Source organism: Eriocheir sinensis, chromosome 42 (assembly GCF_024679095.1).
Source record: "Eriocheir sinensis breed Jianghai 21 chromosome 42, ASM2467909v1, whole genome shotgun sequence".
Classification (NCBI taxonomy): Eukaryota; Metazoa; Arthropoda; class Malacostraca; order Decapoda; family Varunidae; genus Eriocheir; species Eriocheir sinensis.
Genome location: NC_066550.1, coordinates 13,926,055 through 13,941,054, shown reverse-complemented (window position 1 = coordinate 13,941,054; position 15,000 = coordinate 13,926,055). Strand labels below are relative to the sequence as shown.

Here is a 15,000-nt window from a genome sequence, read left to right as displayed (position 1 = left end):
ATTGTGTATATGTACGCTTCAGGCAGGACGATAATCATGGTAAATATATATATATATATATATATATATATATATATATATATATATATATATATATATATATATATATATATATATATATATATACAGTTTCACCATTATAAACATGCTTCACCATGCTTCAATGAGACCTGATTCGATGATGTGTTGATGAATTTAACTGATTTTTTTTTTCTTCATATTTTTCATGCTTTAAATTACAATACTGATGTCATAGAGTAAGTGCTCCTTTCCTTATTTGTATCACAAGTTAACATGTCATAATGCATGCTTTCTGATACTCAAGCTTGAACCCTTCTTTCCCAGACCAGACTATTTTTTTATAGTAAAGGCAGCAGCTCAAGGGCTAAACACTGCTCCTATGAAAGAGTGCCCTAGAGAGGAGTCTTGATACTCCTCTCTCGAAAGCATTCAAGTCATAGGCAGGAGGAAATATAGATGAAGGAAGGCTGTATCAGAGTTCACCACCTTACTTTACTGCTGTCATAAATAGCCTTCTCATCTTTCCTTTGTTTCCATGTGTCATTTTATAGAGAGAGAGAGAGAGAGAATAGGTCTTAGTCAGGGGGTCTCCCTATATGGCTTGGGGGCCTTAGTAGCACTCTCTCTCTCTCTCTCTCTCTCAGCAAGGGCACAGGCAGAGGGAGAGACAAATTTATCTATCTATAATGTTGTGTATATTCGTAGCACAAGTTAAGGTATCATACTGCATGGTCTCTGATACCAAAAAGACATGCTTCCACCCTCTTTTCCCTCCCTTTCTCTATGATGCTTTATTATCACTGAATTCATAGCATACATAAATAACATGTCGTACTGCATGCTCGCCCCTTCCCTTCGTAAAAACATAAGCTACACATTAGTTCTTTCCCTCAAAGCCTCTAATTCAGACACATTATAGCTAGCAGTCCTTTCCTTATCAATGTTTATATTCATATCACAGTATTATAACATGTCATTCTGCATGCTCGCCCCCTCCCTTCGTAACAAGCTACACATTACGTATATATATTTTCATTGGTAATACAGAACATCTTCCATTTCACATGCTTGGTAAAGACACTGTAAATACTATATACGTACGTAGATCATACGGGTGTTTGCATTCTGGCTGGGTTAGTTCTCCTTCATCATCATCGTCATCATCATTTTCTATCATAATTACGCCTGTTATTTCTACCGTAGTTTTTTACATGCCTTTTCGTCATTGTAATTCATATGTTGTGATGTTCTCTGTTTTTGTAATGGAGAAAGAAGAAAGAGGAGGAGGAGGAGGAGGAGGAGGAAGAAAGAGGAGGAGGTGGAGGAGGAGGAGGAAGAAAGAGGAGGAGGAGGAGGAGGGGTATATACCTTTCAAAAACTTGCCTCCACCACCAAAATCAGCAACAGAATCACCACTACCACCACCACCACCACCACCAATAATGACATCAACCAACTAAATAATCATCATCATCATAATAATAATAATAATAACAATAACAATAATAATAATAATAAATGTTTTCCTTAAGTGTGTGTGTGTGTGTGTGTGTGTGTGTGTGTGTGTACGATGCAGAGCACAAGAATGCTTTTATTATTATATATACATACATTCATACATACATGCTTCTTTGGTGCACATAAATATACATGCACAAACACATACATGAATACATACACACAATTCATTAACCTAAATATACTCGCATGCAAACACATACAAAAAATACGTACATGACACAGAAAAACGCTCATGGACACACATACACATGCACACACACACTACCACTCCTCCTCCTCCTCCTCCCCTTTCATTTACAAAACCTTCTCTTTAAGTAATTAATTTCTTCGCTTCTCTCTATAATTATTTCACTTCTTGCTAATTACCTAAAAGTATACATGTGTGCGCCTGACTCCTGTGTGTGTGTGTGTGTGTGTGTGTGTGTGTGTGTGTGTGTGTGTGTGTGTGTGTGTTGTGTTGTGTAAAATTATGCAAATCTAACCCTTACTGTATAATGCCCTGTGTGTGTGTGTGTGTGTGTGTGTGTGTGTGTGTGTGTGCCCTTTGTCTGTATGTCTGCCTGCCTGTCTATCCCTCTGTCTGTCTGTATGTATGTATCTCTCTCTCTCTCTCTCTCTCTCTCTCTCTCCATAGGCCTATCTGTCTATGTATCAATTTATTCCTCAATTAGGCTCAACCTTCCTTCCTTTTTAGGCCCATAGGGACCATCACCACCACTACCTGCTCTCTCTCTCTAAATCAGCCCCTCAATCTGTCTGCCCCTTAGCAACAAAAACCAACACTTTATCAGCCCTAAGACCAATCAGACCCTTAATTTTCTGTCCCTTTTCTCTCAGTCCCTTGTAGCCCCCTTTCAGAGCCTTAAAACAGCCACCAATCATCAGTCCCTTGTAAGCTCTCCCATAAGATCAACACCTCCTTATGTTAGAATCAGCCCATACACATAGTCTGTTTGTCCCTTTTTATCTATCTTAATATCCTAGCCCCTTCCAGCCCCCTAAAGTAGCCCTGTTTGGTTCCTTGTTAATTCCCTTCAGACCATCTTCAGCCCCTAGCCAATTTTTCCTCAATTTTAGCCCCCTTACAGGTCATCTTCAAAGTGTTGTTCAGTCCCCTTGTCAGTCCCTCAAGCCTAGCCCCTTCCAGCCCTCTGAAACAGCCCAAACCAGCCCTTTGTCAGTCTCTTCCAGCCTAGTCCCTTGTCAGCCCTCCTAACTTAGCCCCTTTCAGTCCCCACAACTTCTGTCCTAGCCCCTTCCAGTCCTTTCCAGCCCCCATTCAGCCCACTAGTTAAATCTTCCTAGTGTTGCTCAGTCCCTTATTAAAACCCATCCTTGGCTAGCCCCCATCCAGACACCTATGTACAGTCCTTTCCTAGACCCATTCAGTCTGCTGCCAGTCCTCTTTTCTGCCTTAAAACAGTTCTAATCAGTCCCTTGTCAACTCCCCTTAGTCTTGCCCCCTACAGCCTCTTCCAGTCCAGTCCCTTGCCAACCTCTCCAAGTCTAGCCCCTTCCAGATCAGTCCCTCACAGACCTATTAGTCCTATAAAACAGCTCTAATCAGTCCCTTAAGCCCTTCTAGCCTATCCCCCATCCAGTCCCAATCCAGACCTCTTCCAGTCCTCATCTTGTCCTCTGAAATAATCCCCCATCAGTCCCTTGGCAACCCTCTTAATCTGGCCCCTTCTAGCACCCTCTCAGCCCTTTCCAACCCCTATTCAGTCCCCCCCCCCCCCCCCAGCCCCCAGCTCACCTTGCCAGTGTAGTTCAGACCCTTGGGCACGCCGAGGGCTACATCCTCCTTGTCGTCACCATTGAAGTTGCCAACAGCCACGGAGTAACCCAGGTATTGGTCATCTTCAGCGGCAGTCCCCTCCCAGGTGCTCAGGTACTCAGTCCGGGTCACCAGGTTGTAGGAGTGGATCTGACCTGTCGGGGGAAGTAGTAGTAGCAGTAGTAGTAGTAGTAGTGGTGGTGTTAGTAGTAGTAGTAGTAGTAGTAGTGTCTTTGTATATGTGTGTATGTGTGTGTATCTGTGTGTGTGTGTTTATATCCTGTGAATATCATCTTTGTTCATATTTGTATGTGCGTGTGCGTGTGCGTGTGTGTGTGTGTGTGTGTCTCATGTTTATTTCTGTGTATCCTGTGTCACCATGCATCTTTGTATGTATGTATGTATGTATGTATGTATGTGTGTGTGTGTGTGTGTGTGTCTCATGTTTATTTCTGTGTATCCTGTGTCACCATGCATCTTTGTATGTACGTATGTGTGTGTGTGTGTGTGTGTGTGTGTGTGTGTGTGTGTGTGTGTGTGTGTGTGTAATGTGTATGTGTGTATGAGTGTATCTCTGTGTGCACCATTGCATGTATGTGTGTGTAGGCCTACATGTGTGTGTGTTCCCTGTGTATGTTTAAGTATCCTATGTATCCTAATGTATTCTTATGTATCCTGTTTGTGTGTACATGTAAGGGAAGGGCAGATGGTCAACAGATGGCTCTCAGGAACTGTCATGTGCAGACCAAAGTGTGACCTCCTTCTATATCCCTATGTGGAGGAGGAGGAGGAGGAGGAGGAGGAATGTAGGAAGGGAGAAGGTAAAAGATTAAGAAATAAAATGAAAGAAGATGAAGAGGAGGAAAAGAGAGGGTTGGGAGGAGAAAGAAAGAGAAGGAAAGGAAAGATTGAAAAGAGAAGAAGGAGGAGGAGGAGAGAGAGAGAGAGAGAGAGAGAGAGAGAGAGAGAGAGAGAGAGAGAGAGAGAGAGAGAGAGAGAGAGAGAGAGAGAGAGAGATATAGAGAGAGAGAGAGAGAGAGAGAGAGAGAGAGAGAGAGAGAGAGAGAGAGAGAGAGAGAGAGAGAGAGAGAGAGAGAGAGAGAGAGAGAGAGAGAGAGAGAGAGAGAGAGAGAGAGAGAGAGAGAGAGAGAGAGAGAGAGAGAGAGAGCAAAATAAACACCACAAATCATATATTTATCTTCCATTATCCAAACATGCAAACATGAATGAGTCATTAACTTAAAACGAGGTGAAGGAATGTTTGGTCTAAAATAAATAAATAAATAATAAATAATAAATAATAATGATGATGATAATAATAATAATAATAATAATAATAATAATAATAATAATAATAATAATAATAATAACATGCCTTCATTTTTAGGTCAGTTAGACATGCACTGGAAAAAAAAAACTATATGTGAAAAATAAGGAAAAATAAGTTTAACATTTTTTTTGAGAATCACTCCTCACCCTTAATCTATAACTGAATGTATAATGTATAATGTATAGCAAAAATCACTCTTAATGTATTGCTGAGTGTATAATGTATAGCAAAAATCCCTCTTTATGTATAACTGAGTGTATGATGTATAATGTATAGCAAAAATCACTTTTAATGTACAAATGAATGTATGATGTATAATGTATGACTGAATAGAGTAATAATGGTTCTCATATGAGCAGAAAATATATGCATTCACCAATTACTTTAAAAAAAAACACTACCTATTATTTTTCTATAGCTTTGAAAAATGAAAAAAATATGTATTATGGGCTAAAAAAAACTAAAAACAACAAATGATTTTAAATAATGAAAACTTATGGATCAAAATAGTAAAATTGGTTCAAAAATTTGTAAAACATGTAAAAATGAGACTAACCTTTTGAGCAGGTGATAAAAGTCATTCCAGGTAAATTTAGTGATAAGTTTTTTGTTAGAATAAGTAATTGCTACTATTATTATTATTACACTATTATTATTATCATCATTACCATCATTATCATCATTAGAAATACGATTAGGCTACCAACATTATCTCTAAACCCATTATTATCATTACTACTATCAAACACACACACACACACACACACACACTTATAGAATATCAATGCAGTAAGTAAAAAAAATAATTATTCATCTAAGTAGCACTAGTAAAATGTTAACACAATACATAAGTAAAAATATTATAAGTGTTACCAATATAAGTAAAAATAATAAAAATAATCTGTTAACATAATAAAAAAATAGATGAGTTAAGTATTAGAAGAATTAGAGGGAAGGAAGTGTGCAATGTGTGTGTGTGTGTGTGTGTGTGTGTGTACTAATCCCTCCATCTCTCCTTCCCTCCCTCTCCTCTTCCATTCCCTTCTTTCTCTTCTCCTTTTCCTCCTCTTCCTTCTTTTCCTTCCCTTCTCTCTCCCATAATGATAGAAAAGGTAACCATGTGTGTGTGTGTGTGTGTGTGTGTGTGTGTGTGTGTGTGTGTGTGTAGCTAATGGTTATGTGGTTGTGTGGTTTGGAAGGAAGGAAGGAGGGAAGGAAGGAAGGAAGGAAGGAAAGAAGGAAGGAAGGAGGGAGGGAAGGAAGGAAGGCATGTCACAGCTGAACCAAAGATTCCTGTAAGAAATTATCGATAAAAATAAATTAAGTTAAGAAAGTAAAAGAAAGAGAGTGGGAGAGAACATAATACAAGATATACAATTAAAGAAAAGAAATTGAAGAAAAGCAAAAAGAATTTGTAACATGTAAGGAAATTAGAAAGCACGCACAGACAGAGAGACACACACACACACACACAGAGACAAACAGACAGACAGAGAGAGGGAAAGAAAGAAAGAAAAATATTGAAACACACACACCAATACATACATACACCCATACATACATACATACATAGATACATACATACATACAGACAGAGAGACAGAAAAAGAAGGTAAATATATCTATTGGTTGACCAGCTGTTACCTTCCAATTTTGTCGTCCAAGCTTGGCCTGAAATGGGTGACAAAACGGGTGAATGGGAGATGGGTGGTAGTGGTAGTAGTAGTAGTAGTAGTAGTAGTAGTAGTAGGAGAAGGAGGAGGAGGAGGAGGAGGAGGCAGATAACTATGTATATATGTTAGGATAGAAAATTATTATCAGAAAAAAAGATAGATAAATATTGATAGATAGATAGATAAATAGATATATATACAGAGAGAGAGAGAGAGAGAGAGAGAGAGAGAGAGAGAGAGAGAGAGAGAGAGAGAGAGAGAGAGAGAGAGAGAGAGAGAGAGAGAGAGAGAGAGAGAGAGAGAGAGAGAGAGAGAGAGAGAGAGAGAGAGAGTATATTTGATAACCTTGAATTAAGTATGGGACATTATTATTATTGGATCACACACACACACACACACACACACACGTCCCCAAAAACACTAATATTTCTTTCTTCCTTTCTTTCTTTTTCTTTCTTTCTTATGTTATATCAATACAACACAATGTAATATTTTCTTCAGCCTAACACATGACAAGCCTAAACAGAACATTTATTATAGCTATTTATTATATATATATATATATATATATATATATATATATATATATATATATATATATATATATATATATATATATATATATATATATATATATATACATACATACACACACAGTCTTAGCGTGCCACTAGAAAGCTCCAGGGGCTCCGATAAACATCCTCGACCCATCCTGTTATAATAATAATAATAATAATAATAATAATAATAATAATAATAATAATAATAATAATAATAATAATAAAAGTAATAGTAAGAAGAAAAGGAAGAATAAAAAGAAGAACTAGAAGAAGAAAAAGAAGAAGAAGAAAAAAAAAATATTATAAACAAAAAAATATACAAAAACTACATATTTGAAGAGAGAGAGAGAGAGAGAGAGAGAGAGAGAGAGAGAGAGAGAGAGAGAGAGAGAGAGAGAGAGAGAGAGCTTTCTTTGTTGAATATAACCTTGGTTCTTACCAAAATTCTCAGTTCACTACTGTTCTACTCTCTCTCTCTCTCTCTCTCTCTATCTATCTCTCTCTCTCTCATGACACATGAATGGAGATGAGGAAAGGAAGGGAAAAAGGAGGGAAGGAAGGAAGGAAAGGGTAGAAATGGGAAGGAAAGGGAAGGGAAGGGAAGGGAAGGAAAGGGAAGGAAAGGGAAGGGAAGGAAAGGGAAAGAAAGGGAAGGGAAAGAAAGGGAAAGAAAGGAAAGGAAAGAAAAGGAAAGGAAAGGGAGAGAAAGAGAAGGAAATTGAAGGGAAGGGAAGGAAAGAAAAGTGAAGGAGAGGGAAGGGAAGGAAAGTGAAGGAAAGAGAAGGGAAGGGAAGGAAAGAAAAGTGAAGGAAAGGGAAGGGAAGGAAATTGAAGGATAGGGAAGGGAAGGGAAGGAAAGGAAAGAGGAAGTAAGGAAAAGGTAAGTTAAGAAAGAAGAAAATGAAGAAAAAAAGGAAGTAAAGAGAAGAAAGGAAAGAAAGGAATTAAAAGAGGGAAGCAGAACACACACACACACACACACACACACACTCACCTCTGTAATGGCTGCATCGAACCCTGCTTGACATGACCCCTGGCGATGGTAACCCCAATGACCTGAAAACAATAACAATAACAATAATAATAATAATAATAATAATAATAATAATAATAACAATAATAATAATAATAATAATAATAATAATAACAAAATTTCAAAGGTGGGTTGGAGGAGGAGGAGGAGGAGGAAGAAAAATATAACAAAATCAAATAAATAAATAAAATCGCGGAGAGAGAGAGAGAGAGAGAGAGAGAGAGAGAGAGAGAGAGAGAGAGAGAGAGAGAGAGAGAGAGAGAGAGAGAGAGAGAGAGAGAGAGAGAGAGGGGGGACAAGTTTCAGTCACCCCCCAAATAACCTAACAACAACAACAACAACAACATTAAAGGTAATAGTAGTAATTGTAAAGTATTGGAGCGACACACATGGGTACATTCTCTCTCTCTCTCTCTCTCTCTCTCTCTCTGACCCTATTGCAGGAGAAAACAGTGACCAGAGTGAGCGGCGACCCATGACCCAACACACACACACACACTCACACACAATGGATTTTAATATATAGAAAATTATATGTGAAGAGAGAGAGAGAGAGAGAGAGAGAGAGAGAGAGAGAGAGAGAGAGAGAGAGAGAGAGAGAGAGAGAGAGAGAGAAAAGGAAGAGAAGGAAGAAAGAGGAAGAGGAAGAAGGGAAGTTACTTGACCCCTCTCTCTCTCTCTCTCTCTGCTGTCATAAAATTGCCTTTCTTGCATAGCAGTCCACTAGCTTTCTCCTCCTCCCCCTCCTCCTCCCCCTCCTCCTTTTCCCACGTCTCAGCTGACAATTTAATGGAACGGCTGACAAAAAATGCATTCCCTTCCCATAAATGGACATTACCTCATTACTACTACTACTACTACTATATTACTACCACTACTAATATTACTACTAATACTAATACTATACTACCACTACTACTACTACTACTACAACTACTACTACTACTACTACTACTGCTTCTACTACTACATCTGTTCTTGTTATTGCAGAGAGAGAGAGAGAGAGAGAGAGAGAGAGAGAGAGAGAGAGAGAGAGAGAGAGAGAGAGAAATATTCTGAAAATCTTGCCCTTTCGTAAATATCTGTATTTTATTTTCTTCTTTCTTCTTCTTTCTCTCTCTCTCTCTCATTCCACATACAGATAGAGAGATAGATAGAGAGAGAGAGAGAGAGAGAGAGAGAGAGAGAGAGAGAGAGAGAGAGAGAGAGAGAGAGAGAGAGAGAGAGAGAGAGAGAGAGAGAGAGAGAGCAGCACTTTGGGAGAGATAAGAAAAAAATGTGAGGTGACGCGAAGGAGGAGGAGGAGGAAGGACGAGATGGAATGAGTGATGGAGGAGGAGGAGAAGAATAAGGAATTGGAGCAAGTTGAGAAAGTAGGCAACCGGGGAAGAGGGGGAAGAGGAGGAGGAGGAGGATGAAGAGAAGGAGGAAGAGGAGGAGGAGGAGGATGAAGAGAAGGAGGAAGAGGAGGAGAAGGGGGAAGTTGTTAGGGTTAAAAATATTTCCCACATCCTCTCTCTCTCTCTCTCTCTCTCTCTCTCTCTCTCTCTCTCTCTCTCTCTCCAGTCCTTGTCCTCTTTTCCTCCCAATTTGAAGCTGTGACCACCCCTTTTCCTCCTCCTCCTCCTCCTCCTCCTTCCCCGCCCACGCCACACCCGTAATAGCTAACCACACATCACAAACGCCCAAAATCACTCCCACGGACAGCCTGTAGATAGCGCTACCACATCCTCCTCCTCCTCCTCCTCCTCTTCTTCTCAACTCTTACCTCTTCCTCTATTTTTTTTTTCGTTTTTTCTCTCTTCCCTCTTCTCCTCCTTCACCTTCCTCTTTCTTTCTCCTCCTCCTCCTCCTCCTCTTCCTTCCTTCTTTTTAACCCCTTCCTTTTTCTTCCTATTATTTTTCTTATTTTTTTCCCTCCTCCTCCTCTTCCTTTTTCCTGCTTTTAACCCTTTCTTCCTCCTTCTACCTACTCTTTCTTCTTCACTTTTACTCTCCTCCTCCTCCTCCTCCTCCACCTTTACCCTCCCCAAAAACCACCAACCGGATGTTACGTGACTCACACACACACACACACACACACACACACACACAGATGGTTTTAGATAGTGGGCGTGAGGAAGGAGGAGGAGGAGAAGAACGGAAGGGAAAGAAAGGAGGAGCGAAAAGGAGCAGGAGGAGGAGGAGGAGGAGGAGGGAAATGAGTAATAAAAAAGAACAGGAAAGTAAATAATCAGAGAGAGAGAGAGAGAGAGAGAGAGAGAGAGAGAGAGAGAGAGAGAGAGAGAGAGAGAGAGAGGAAACAAGGGTGAGAGGTGAAAGGAAACAGAAGGGAGAGAGAAGAAAGGAAGGGAAGGGAAGGGAAGGGAAGGGAAGGGAAGAGAAGGGAGGAAAGGAAATGGAAGGGAAGGGGAGAGAAACATGGAAACATGGAAATGCAAGCAACAGAAAGCCGTTGGCTCATTACGAGGTCGCCCGCTTGGGTGATTTAATCTGCTCGACCGCCACTTCGGGCTTGAGGAGCAGATGAAAGCACCTCGATACTAAGGAGATGAAAGCACCTCGTTTTTCAGTTTACTCCCGACGCAGCGAAATGACGGTCGATTCTATATTTGAAGGAGTTGATATGGTATTCGCATTTACTACTTCTGAGGGAAGATTGTATTATATATACTTTGGAAGAAGTCTAATAAATTCGTTAGGCGGGAGCGCTTGTTTCTAAAGGCATGCTGGGTGTCGGAGATTATATTATTGTCTTCAAGAAACTTAACTAGTTTGTCTTTAATAATCTTTTCGAGTATTTTTCCTGCCACTGATGTCAAACTTTTGGCCCTGTAGTTTAATGCAACGCTTTTGTCTCCTTTTTTGAAAATCGGTGTTACGTTCGCCATCTTCCAGTCTTCCGGGACCTTGTTCAGTTGAACTGACCGGTTGAATATGTTAGTGAGTGGTTGAAGTATTTGTTGTTTAAGGTCTTTTAATAACCGCGGGGACAAACTGTCGGGTCCCGTTGACGTGTTCGTGTCGAGGGAAAGGGAAGGGAAGGGAAGGGGGGAGAAAGGAAGGGAAGGGAAGGGAAGGGAAGGAAAAGGAAGAGATGGGAAGGGAAGGGAAATAAAGAGAAGGGAAGGAAAGGGAAAGGAAGGGAAAGGGAGGAGAGTAAGAGAAGGGAGGAAAGGGAGGAAAGAAAGGGAGATAAAATGTTTTTCATCAAATGGAGAGAGAATGAAGAGAATTCGGAAAGAAAGAGGAGAGAAAGTGAGGGAGAGAGGGAGGGAAGGAGGAAGGGGAGGAATTCTGGAGGAAAAATATTGAATCTCGCATACCTCTTCCTCTTCTCTTCCTTCTTCTCTTCCTCCTCCTCCTTCTTATCTTCCTCCATCCATCAGCTGTTTTCCTCCATTCCCTCCTTCCTTCCTCTCTTCTCCTCCTCCTCAATTTCCTCTTTCCTCCTTCCTTCCCTTCTCCTTCCTTCGTTTCTCTTCCTCCTCCTCCTCCTCCATCACTCATCATCATCTAGTTTCCTCCGTTCCTTCCTTCCTCCTCTCTTCTCTTCCTCCTCTTCCTCCATTTCCTAACTCCTTCCCATCTCCTTCCTCCGTCTTCACTCCCTCCTCATTCTTCTGTTTCTCTTCCTTCATTCCCTCCTTCCTCCTCTTTTCTCTCCTCTTCCTTCGTTCATTAAGTTTCTTCCATTCCCTCCTTCTTTCCTTATTCTTCACCTCCTTCTTCCACTTTCCTTTCCTCCACCTCTTTTTTTTTTTTACTTCTCCTCCTCCGTTTATTAATTTTCCTCCATTCATAACAGAGGAAGCAAATGTATAGATCTCTCTTCTCTCTCTCTCTCGATGTTGGTATTAATATATGGTGATGATGGTGATGGAATGAGAGAGAGAGAGAGAGAGAGAGAGAGAGAGAGAGAGAGAGAGAGAGAGAGAGAGAGAGAGAGAGAGAGAGAGAGAGAGAGAGAGAGAGAGAGAGAGAATGTAGGTTTGTGTATATGTGTGTTTGTGTGTGTGTGTGTGTGTGTATCCGTTGTACCATGACGTTTTTTATGTGAGAGAGAGAGAGAGAGAGAGAGAGAGAGAGAGAGAGAGAGAGAGAGAGAGAGAGAGAGAGAGAGAGAGAGAGAACGGTTACAGGTGGCACGTCACACACACACACACACACACACACACACACACACGTGGGAACGAAAATATACATAGCGCAGTTCAATTTTCCGGGAGAGAGAGAGAGAGAGAGAGAGAGAGAGAGAGAGAGAGAGAGAGAGAGATGCATACCACACTGATCTATGGTAAACGAATCAAATTAAGAGAGAGAGAGAGAGAGAGAGAGAGAGAGAGAGAGAGAGAGAGAGAGAGAGAGAGAGAGAGAGAGAGAGAGAGAGAGAGAGAGAGAGAGAGAGCGGCAGCATCCGAAGTATGAAGAGGTCACCTAAATGACCTTTGACCCCGAGGCCATTGTTTCGTGAGAACGAGAGAGAGAGAGAGAGAGAGAGAGAGAGAGAGAGAGAGAGAGAGAGAGAGAGAGAGAGAGAGAATGTGGCTTAGTATTACATAAAATTCTTCACTCGTTTCACCCCTGTACCCTCTCTCTCTCTCTCTCTCTCTCTCTCTCTCTCTCTCTCTCTCTGATAGATATGCATGACGCTTTCAAACGATTCTCCATCCTCCCCTTCCTCCTCCTCCTCTTCTTCCTCCTCCTTCTGTTTCATTTACAATAAAAAAAAAATATTTCTTCATGAAGTGGTCACCTCAGTTAAAAAAGGAAAGAATGGAAGGAAAGGAAATGGGAGAGAAGGAAGAGAGGAAGAGGAAGGAAAAGGGTTGGGAAGGGAGATAAGGGAGAGGAAAGGGGGGAAGGGGAGGGAAGGGACGGGAGAGAAGAAGCAAGGAAGGAGTTTGGAAGTTGATAAGGGAGAATAAATGAGAAAAGAAGGAAAGGAAGGGAGAGAAAGAGGGGGAGAGGGAGGGAAAGGGAGGGAAGGGAGAGAAAGAGGAGGAAAGGGAGGGAAAGGGAGGGAAGGGAGAGAAAGTTTAACTACCTCAGGGCAGACCACTTAAACCGTGAGCTTGTTTCTGCATGGAGAGAGAGAGAGAGAGAGAGAGAGAGAGAGAGAGAGAGAGAGAGAGAGAGAGAGAGAGAGAGAGAGATAGCGTAATCTAAGCGAGCATCTCCGTAATGGGCCTTAAACACGTGTGGTTAGCGAAGGTGAGGAGATAATTACCTCGACTTAATTGCTTATAATAAAGGCGAGTTACTTGTCTTATCTATGCAGCTACCGTGGAGAGAGAGAGAGAGAGAGAGAGAGAGAGAGAGAGAGAGAGAGAGAGAGAGAGAGAGAGAGAGAGAGAAGAAAAATTAAGGTTCTCATGAGTTTCTTGAAGTTCATGGTACAGAGGATGGATCAGACTACCACCAGGGTCATAAAACTACCCCTGGAAATGCTCAAAACTCCTACGAAAGCCTTGTCAAATAGGGGTTTATTTAGGTTCATGGTACACAGGAAGGGTCAGACTATCACCAGGGTCATAAAACTACCCCTGGAAATGCTAATAACTCCTACATAAGCCTTGTCAAATAGGGTTTTCATTAGGTTCATAGTATACAAAGGAAGGGTCAGACTACCACCAGGGTCATAAAACTACCCCTGGAAATACCCCAGACTCCTATGAAAGCCTTGTCAAGTATGTGAAGAATACGGGCTCAGTTCTACTCACGGGTTCTGCATGGCGAGAACTCCTGGAAGTCTGTGAGGCCTTTCCTGGCGACGTAGCAGGTGCCGACGGGGTCCCTGCGGCTCAGCTTCTCCGAGAACCAAACGTACCTCGGGGCACAGGCCTGTAGAGGGGGAAGACGGGGTTATATTAGGCAGTACAGGGTGATGCTACGATGGGACAGTATAGTGATAGGCTGACCGAGGGCCGCTTTCACAGTCACGTTTGTTTGTGTTGATCGTTACCAATGAGCAGCGATCGCCGCTACCAACAAAAAATCCGCTTTCACAGTCGTCTTTCGCGGAGCTGCTTGTTTGCATCAGTACCAGAGATTGGAGCCTCTGGTAACGGAGCTCTGGTAGCCGCGGGGGCTCCCCAATGGAGTTTACCAATGACATTAATTAGTAAATAGTACAAATTCTTACTCTCAAGAACATAAGAACATAAGAACGTAAGGAGTCTGCAAGAGGCCGGTACCACCAGGGTCATTAAACTACCCCTGAAAATACCCAAAACTCATACGAAAGCCTTGTCAAATATGGCTTTCTTTAGGTTCATGGTACAGAGGAAGGATCAAACTACCACCGGGGTCATTAAACTACCCCTGGAAATGCCCAAAACTGCTACGAAAGCCTTGTCAAATAGGTGTGCTTGGGGGCCTAAATGTCTAAGAATACTGCCCTATGTATGTCTCTTTCCTAATCCTTGGTCCCTGTCTCCCTTTGTTTTATTTATCAAGAGTTATCGGCAGTGTATGTATGGCTGCCTTCACCGATGACTGGCACGCCTTATCATACAAAGCGTGGCGACACACCTGCCTCAAAGTGTCAGGATTAACACGTCAACAAAGAACTCGTTATAGGCAATACTGGAAGGCTTGAATATAGGTTGCCGAAGTGTTGCAGTGACTGATAATGATGATGCAGGTGGTGGTGGTGGTGGTAGTTGTAGTAGTAGTAGTAGTAGTAGTAGTAGTAGTAGTAGTAGTAGTAGTAGTAGTAGTAGTAGTAGTAGTAGTAGTAGTAGTAGTAGTAGTAGTAGTAGTAGTAGTAGTAGTAGTAGTAGTAGTAGTAGGAGGAGGAGGAGGATCAAAGTTAATAATAATAATAATAATAATAATAATAATAATAATAATAATAATAAATAAAAATAATAATAATAAAAATAATGATAATAATAATAATAATAATAATAATAATAAGAAGAAGAAGAAGAAGAAGAAGTGGGCGAAGAAGATAGAAGAGGAGTATGAAGAAAGAAGAAAAAGAGGAGGAGTAATAATAATGATGATAACAATTTGAAGAAGAGGAAGATGATAATTTTGAAGAAGGAAAATAAGAAGAAAAGGAAGGTAGAAATAACAAG

The 15,000-nt window shown here is 41.1% G+C and overlaps 2 protein-coding genes across 2 annotated transcripts in view; both read right to left on the bottom strand.

Moving 5' to 3' along the window:
- LOC127010225 (integrin alpha-PS2-like) overlaps window positions 1-6,833 on the bottom strand; it is a 28,603-nt gene extending 21,770 nt beyond the window's left edge. Inside the window, exons 1-3 of the mRNA XM_050884103.1 lie at window positions 6,830-6,833; window positions 6,294-6,320; window positions 3,299-3,474 (exon numbers count right to left, since the gene is read on the bottom strand). Coding sequence (XP_050740060.1) covers window positions 3,299-3,474; window positions 6,294-6,320; window positions 6,830-6,833 — 207 coding nt within the window. The remainder of the gene's footprint in view (window positions 1-3,298; window positions 3,475-6,293; window positions 6,321-6,829) is intronic.
- Window positions 6,834-6,973: 140 nt separating this feature from the next.
- LOC127010107 (integrin alpha-PS2-like) overlaps window positions 6,974-15,000 on the bottom strand; it is a 21,525-nt gene continuing 13,498 nt past the window's right edge. Inside the window, exons 5-7 of the mRNA XM_050883944.1 lie at window positions 13,639-13,759; window positions 7,877-7,938; window positions 6,974-7,034 (exon numbers count right to left, since the gene is read on the bottom strand). Coding sequence (XP_050739901.1) covers window positions 6,993-7,034; window positions 7,877-7,938; window positions 13,639-13,759 — 225 coding nt within the window. The 3' untranslated portion in view covers window positions 6,974-6,992. The remainder of the gene's footprint in view (window positions 7,035-7,876; window positions 7,939-13,638; window positions 13,760-15,000) is intronic.